Source organism: Equus asinus, chromosome 13, assembly GCF_041296235.1.
Source record: "Equus asinus isolate D_3611 breed Donkey chromosome 13, EquAss-T2T_v2, whole genome shotgun sequence".
NCBI classification, from domain to species: Eukaryota; Metazoa; Chordata; class Mammalia; order Perissodactyla; family Equidae; genus Equus; species Equus asinus.
Window position 1 is genome coordinate 15,561,626 of NC_091802.1, and position 8,171 is coordinate 15,569,796.

General features: G+C 43.5%; 1 protein-coding gene across 1 annotated transcript; it reads left to right on the forward strand.

Annotated features, from left to right (window-relative positions):
* The first annotated feature begins 5,851 nt into the window (after positions 1-5,851).
* Positions 5,852-6,811, forward strand: LOC106821971 (olfactory receptor 3A2). Its single transcript, XM_014826877.3, has one exon. It carries the CDS (start codon positions 5,864-5,866, stop codon positions 6,809-6,811), a length of 948 nt encoding a protein of 315 aa, XP_014682363.1. The 5' UTR covers positions 5,852-5,863.
* The last annotated feature ends 1,360 nt before the right edge of the window (positions 6,812-8,171 follow it).

The window sequence follows — 8,171 nt, forward strand, 5'->3', positions numbered from 1 at the left end:
TTAAGATCTACTCTCCACAAATTTCAAGTATACAATACCATATTACTAACTTTACACATCAGACTGTACATTTGGTCCTCAGAACTTATTCACCTTATAACTGAAATTTTGTACCCTTTGACCTACATCTCCCCATTTCCCCCTCCCACCAGTCCCTGGCAATTACTGTCCTACTTTCTGTTTCTGTGAAATTGGCTTTTTTTGTTTTTTAGATTCCACATATGTGTTATGATACAGAATTTGTCCTTCTTTGTCTGGCTTATTTCACTTAGCATAATGCCATCCAATTCCATTCATGTTGTTGCAAGTGATAGGAGTTCCTTATTTTTATGGATGAATAATCTTCCTTTGAATATATATATGCCACATTTTCTTTATCCAATAATTCATTGAAGGACATTTAGGTTGTTTCCATATGTTAGCTATTGAGAATAATGCTGCAATGAACATGGGAGTGAAGATATCTCTTCAAGATAGTGATTTAATTTCCTTCAGATATATGCCCTGAAGTGGAATTGCTAGATCATATGGCTATTTCTATTTTTAATTTTTGAGGAACCTCCATACTGTTCTCCATAGCGGCCACACCAATTTACATTCCCACCAACAGTGTAGAAAAGTTTCTTTTTCCTCTACATTTCACAAACACTTGTTATTTCTTGTCTTTCTGAGAATATCCATCCTAACAGGTGGAGGTGACATCTTATTGTAGTTTTGATTTGCATTACCTTGATGATTCGTGATGTTGATCATCTTTTCATTTACCTGTTGGCCATTTGAACGTCTTCTTTAGAAAAATGTCATTCACATCCTTTGCCCATTTTTTAAAGTGGATTATCTGTTTTCTTGTATTGTGTTGTATGAGTTCTTTCTATATTTTGGATAGTAACCCCATATCAGATATATGCTTTGCAAATATTTTCTCCTATTCTATAGGTTGCTTTTTCAAATATTGATGGTCCCCTTTGCTCAGCAGACACTTTTTAGTTTGGTGGAGCTCCTTGGCTGAGGTCGCCATTGACAAAGACTTCAGGGGGCTTTGGTGGCCAAAACTGTGGAGGCCCTGCAGGTGGCAGTGACAGCTAGAGCTATTGAGGTCCTCGATGTGAAGGCTGCTGGCATTCTCCTGTGCTTCTATTTTGCCTGTGAGGGGGAAGATGGGAAAATCTAGCCAAGGGGATCCCTCTTGGTACCAGGTCTGGTGCTCTGTACTCAGATGGCAGTAGAGTTGGGGTCCTGGGATCAGGTGCACTTGCTGTGGCAGTGATGATGGTATCTGAGGTGCAGGCATGTGCAGATCTCATGGGGCACTAAGGTCTGGGTTTCTGGGGCTCACTGCAGTGACTCGAACTCTGAGGGGGAGGGGAAATGCAGTAGTGGCTTGGGCCCAGGCGGCAGGTGCAGCAGCAGCTTTCCCTGGAGACAGCAGGTCAAAGTCCTCACTCTGGCCCCAGGGGGCAGGGAGCAGAGCAGCAGCAGCATGACCCCTGTGATGGATGTCAATGCCCTGACTCAAGACACAGGGGCTGGGGCACAGGGCACTGGCAGCACTCCCTGGTGATGGCCAGTCAAAACTTCTACTTAGGACCCAGGATGCAGTCACAGAGCAGTGCAGCTTGGCTTGGTGAGGGTGGGTCAAAGCTGTGAGGCAAGGCAGATCCTGAGACAAGCTGTGTGTGTGTGGTTCAATTGGGAAGTCATCTTAGGGAGCAAGAGGTTCTTTACTTGGGAGGCTGTCCCAGGGAGCAAGACTGAGGTAATGAAGACAGTGAGACAAAGAAGGAAGAAGTATCCCTGAGGAGGGGACATTATCAAAGTCCCCACTAAGGACAGGAGAGATTGATTATACAAGGGCATATAGAATGCCTCTCAGAATTGTCTGAAGAAGAGGTGGTGGGGCATTTATCCATTGGCTCCTATCTCCTGTTATCAAGTTGTCCTCTGAGCTATGGGCTCCACGTGTGCTCAGACCTAGTGACCCCCTGTTGGTCACAACATCAGAGGATCCCAAGGAAGTGGCTACATTGTCAGCTTGTAATGGGCAGAAGCCTGAAGAGAACTGTCCAATCAGAAGAATGGCTGAGCAAGACATGAGTCAGAACACCTGCCACGTCTGCTACAATCTGCTTCATAGGATTGTTGCAAGGACTGATAGGGATTCCAGGCTTCTAAAGCTCTTAGCACATTGCCATGTAGGTAACAAGCACTCATAAGTGTTATCAGTTGGTATGTTACATATTGTTGAGCCTCTACTAGCAGTTAAATGAATCTCACTTCATTCGTAATCTTTACAGCAATGCTCTGTGGCAGAGGATATGCTCACTTTACAGATGAGAAAACTGAGACCCAAAAGGATGCAACAGCTTGCCCAAAGTCAAAGCACTAATAGAAGACAGAAGATGAGGTCTGTCTAGAGTGCTTTTCCTACTGCACCAGGCTTCTCTGGTAGGAGAAGAGAGAGCACTCTCTGCTGTGGAGGGGGTGTTGGCTGTGTAATCATTGGTAGGTATAGGAGTTGGAGGAACCCCCTCCTCAACCTTCCTACATCTTCCATTATGAACCTGTGACCTTCACCAGGGCTTTCATCTTCTAAGGGTCTGGCCTTGACAATCGTATTGGTAGGCAGCTTCCCAGGAGTCCTTCTAGCTCAATATAGCTCTTCTACCACCACTTCCAGAATCATTATAGGAACCCCAAGACACAGTCCCAGTGGCCCCACTAACAAGGCCCTGAGGGGCAAAGCACTGCATTCCTGAGGTCTCATTAAGAAACTGGGTTTGAAGAAATCTTCTCCCTTTTGCCTCTCTTCTGGTGCCTCCTTCTCATCCTCAGGTCCAGGGCAAGTCTGGAAATTAGCTTGTTTCTGCTCAAAGGACATGCTTAGGGCTGACATCTGGGAAAGGAAAACTCTTCCTTAAGACAGCTATATCTAGTCTCAATTACATCCCTGGCTTCCTTGGTGACTTTGAGGATATGGAAAAGGCCGTAGACCTCAGTGATCCCATCATTCAGTGGAATTTATATCACTACTTGCTATAAAACCAAGGCTAGAGGTAAAGCCTTTCTTTAGAAAGTCTAAATACCAGAAGATGTAAGACATTGCTGCCGTATTTATGAAGGGATTGAGTTGTTTACAAATCAACTTGTCTCTCTCCCCATCTATCTCCTATTTCGTGGGAGGACTAATTTCTGAGGCCCTCTGGGGACAACACTATAGTGAAGATAGGCCTATGACAGAGAAGATATCAGCTTGTTTTTCCTCATTTTCTTATATATAGCCCCTTACTTGTTTTCTCGGTGTAAAACTGAGTCTGCATAACTCCTCATCTCCTTTCCTGAAGAAACCTCACTGGCTCCTATGCCCATGCCAAGGTGAGTACACTCAGGAGTTCTTCCTCTGTTCTTACAAAACAGAGATAGGGCTCTGTTGCCATCAGTTCAAACCTGACTTTACACATGGTGCAGCTGATGGCTCTGAAAAGGGAAGACATTACATGGAAAGATCTTGGGTGATAACCCAGAGGTCCTGGCTCTGCCAGTTCAAGTTCAGTTCACTGCCAAGGACCCACTTCATCAGGAAGCCTAGTACCTTCTCTCCAGTCAGAGGCCTTGTTGAGTGTTTTCTTCTTGGAAGCATGGAGGGATTGGGTGAAGTTCCAGAGTACAGAGCTGTCATAGCTCAGTAAGGAGGACCTGGGACTCATTACAAAGCCCTGAGAGTAGTAATACAGGAGGGCTCCTCACGATGGGTGTGATGTCCATCAGACACTCTGGATGTCTCTGGATGATTGGAGGTCACCCCAGAATCCTGCTGATTTTCAGAAAGCTGCATCTCTGGCCATCTGAAGGTGGGCAGCAGCTGTCTTGTTGTTCTTCTGTCCCTGGCTCCAACTCACTTGTCTGTCCCTGTATCCCTCATAAGGGCCTTGTTCTTTTGACTGGTTTACATGAAAATAAACAGGTCAGTGTGTGGGCTGCTAGATTACCTGCTTGTTCTATTAAAACCAAGGAAAGAACTAGTCCCTTCAGCAACTTTGCACCCTGCACTTGGCCTTACTCCTCCCTTAAGTCACACTACTCTATAAAGGTCTGGCCCAAACTCCAATATGTCCAGAGAGTCTTCCATGACAACTCTAGCTCATCCTGAAGCTCTCTTTCTCTCAAATCCTATGAACATTTGCCCATCCATTTGTTTATTTAAGAGATACTATGTACCTACTATGTGTGAAGTATTATTGTAAGTATTGCTGTGGAAAACTGAATCAAACATGTATCCTGTCCTCGAGTCACTTACAGAGAAGTAGGGGAGATGTGCTGTATAGAGAAATGACTTAGCTAGAAGGTGAGCAGTAATTTGTTCCATGACCTTATGTGTAGTGGAAGCTTGGGAGCGAGACAGAGATCTTTTTGAGATGGGCAAGTTTCCATGAAGGATTCCTGCAGCGGCCAGGATTTGAGTCAAATCTTGAAATATTTGGACATGTGGAATTGGAGGGAAGCCATTATAGATAGAGAAAACAGTATGAGCAAAGAGGTAGATGATCCCAGGGTCACAATCTAATGCTTGGGTTAAAATGGACCCAAAAGGGAAAATGGAGAGTAGTTATTGTTCTTTAATATAATATATGTAAAGAGCATTATCCATCCATTGATTTGCCAATTTGCAAAGAATTTATCAATTATCAATTTCATCAGTGATGATCAAACCTGAGGATGATCCCCCTCATCTCACCAATCACATGATCTTAAATTTTTAAGGCTATCTTAGAGATCATCGCATCTAACTTCATCCATCTGAGCTCAGGCCCTCATCATTCTTCCCCTTCTCTTAGAGTTACCAGACTCAGACTGCTTCCCATCCTCTGATTCCAGTGTATTCTATGCAGGGGAATAACAGTACACTTAGTGAAGTTCTAGCGCAGCTAATTCCACAGGCAATAGAGAGAAATTGATACTTTTTGATCAGGAACTTATTACAAGATCTGAAATATTTAGCCCAGTCTGGCTGTATGTATGTGCCTGCTTCATCTGCAGACCTTTCCTTAGAGCTGTGGGTCAGTATACCCCTCCCAAGTCAAGGATAAGTGGAAGGACAGTGGTTGTACAATGCAGAAAACTAATTGTACTTAGCAGCAACCAACCCATAGGTATGTTTACAATGTTGATTTCACAGGTGGATAGCAGATACTATAAGAAGAGTGAATAATTTTAAATTAAGCTGTTATTCAAAGCCTATGTAAGGATTAGTTACCAAGAAGAACACTAGCTATTTACTGACCAAGAGATTTTGAATTGATACTTCTGAGTATGGCCCTCACCTTGGAGAAATGTACTTGGCTGGACTATCTGATATCCACAATGATGGGTATCTTCTCTCTGATTCTTGCCATACCTTTGCTTGACCTTCAAGATTTTTAGAAGCCTTGAAACCTAAGTTGTTTTCAAATGCTTTCTAGTTTCTCTGGAAATATTTTTCTATTTTGAAATCTGCTTATTTGTTTGGGCTGATCCCTCAGAGTAAAATGGGGAAATTCCATCTAATCTCACTACATTCAAATAGGAAGTCTGCTTTCACATTAGTTTATTTTCTCAAGCATTCTGACCCCTTTATCCAGGAGAGGATAGGAGGGACAAGATGGTGGTGGCATTGGGCATCTCAATGGAGAAAAGGGTAAAGGCACTGAGGTGGTGGATGAGGTCACCACAGTGAGTGGTGTGTGGTCTGGGGAGTGGGAAAATCATCACCAGGAAAGCTGGGAACTTCCCTGGGGCTTTGAACATAAGTGGTTTACAACATTTCTGTTGAATAGATAAACTGAGTGAACTGATACCTCCTCCTTGGGATATTTCCTTACAGGGACTTATGGATCCAGGAGCTGGGACCAACAGGACAGCTGTGACTGAGTTCATTCTACTGGGGCTGTTGGAAAATGAAAAACTGCAGTCTGTGGTCTTTATACTCTTCCTCTTTGCCTACCTGGTCACAATCGGGGGCAATCTCAGCATTCTGGCAGCCATCTTGGTGGAACCCAAACTCCACACCCCTATGTACTTCTTCCTGGGGAACCTGTCAGCTCTGGATGTTGGATGTATTACGGTCACTGTTCCTGCGATGTTGGGTCGTCTCCTGTCCCACAAACGTACAATTTCCTATGAAGCCTGCCTCTCTCAGCTGTTCTTTTTCCACTTTCTTGGTGGAATGGATTGCTTCCTATTGACAGCCATGGCCTATGACCGATTCCTGGCCATCTGCCGGCCCCTTATGTATAGCACCCGCATGAGCCAGGCAGTCCAGTCAACATTGGTGGCTGTGTCCTGGGCTTTTGCCTTCACCAATGCACTGACCCACACTATTGCCCTAACTACCCTCAACTTCTGTGGTCCCAATGAGGTCAATCACTTCTATTGTGACCTCCCACAGCTCTTCCAGCTCTCCTGCTCCAGCACCCAACTCAATGAGCTGTTGCTCTTTGCTGTGGGTTTCATAATGGCAGGTGCACCTGTGGTTCTCATCATCACTTCCTACATTCACGTGGCAGCAGCAGTTCTACAGATCCATTCAGTGGAGGGCAAGAAGAAGGCCTTCTCCACATGTGGCTCCCACCTCACTGTAGTTTGCCTCTTCTTTGGGACTGGTATCTTTAACTACATGCGTCTGGGTTCAGAGGAGGCTTCAGACAAGGATAAAGGGGTTGGTGTTTTCAACTCAGTTATCAATCCCATGCTGAACCCACTTATCTACAGCCTTAGAAACCCTGATGTTCAGAATGCCCTGTGGCGGGTATTTGTGGGGAGGAGGTCACTAACCTGAGGGGTGATAATGGTCCCTTCTTTCCTGACTTTTCTGGATTGAGGAAGATTTCCCACGAAGGCAGTAACCTGGAAAAATTGTCTATAACCATTTTCGCAGTATCCTGATGCCTGAAGAGTTGTGTGATATGTTTGTCCTATAGGGAAATCTTGCGTAATTCTTTTTTTATTCATACAACAAATATTTATTGAAAGACTTCGGGATGCAGACACTCTTCCAGGGCACTGGTGAACGAGAGAGACAAAAGTCTCTACATTTATCAACTCACATTCTATTGAAGGAACAAAATAAATGAAATAAATGAGCATCCTGTATGGAATATTACATAGTGGTAAGTGCTTTAGAGAAAAGTAAGACGGGGGATGTGAAGTTAGGTTCTGCTGGGTGGGTTGACACCTTGTTTTGGTTGTGCTTGCTTTACAGGTAGAGTTGAAGTCTTGGAAGCCAAGTAGTTCTGGGCAGCAGTGTCCTACAGGGAAGTGCTATTTGGTTAGTCACAGCCTAAGTAACCAAGAATATCACTGCGAAGTTTTCTTCTGGAGGGGAATTGAAATTCCTTCTAGATCATAGTGCAGAAAGCTGTTTTGAACCACTGACTCAGTGCCAAGGATTATTCTATTCTACTGTTAGTCTTTCACCTCCGAGAAAATCAGTTCCTTTTCTTGACTACCACACAAGGATCCCATGGGATGTTTAGGGGACAGGTAGGGTCTAGAGAGGGAAATAACCCACTAACTAAAAACTACTTTAAGGAATACGTGATATATCCTCAGGTCAAAAAAGGAATGTTCCACCTCCATCCCCTGTATGTGTTTCTCTTCTCTCTTATTGATAAGTCATCTTCCTCATATATATGATAACACCTTTGAAAGTATAAAAATTTAGGGTTAAAAAGACTTGAATGTAAGACCTGAAACCATGAAACTTCTAGAAGAAAATATAGGCAGCACGCTCTTTGACATCGGTCCTAGCAGCATATTTTCAAGTACTATATCTGACTGGGCAAGGGAAACAAAAGAAAAAATAAGCAAATGGGACCACGTCAAACTAAAAACCTTCTGCACAGCAAAGGAAACCATCAACAAAATGAAAAGACAATCTAACAATTAGGAGAAGATATTTGCAAACCATACAATGGATAAGGGGTTAATATCCAAAATATACAAAGAACTCATATGTCTTGACAACATAAAAACCAATAACCCAATTAAAAAATGGGCAAAAGACCTGAACAGATATTTCTCCAAAGAAGATATACCGATGGCCAAGGGGTACGTGAAAACATGTTCAACATCATTAACTATCAGAGAAATGAAAATCAAAACTACAATGAGATATCACCTCACTCCAGTCAGAATGG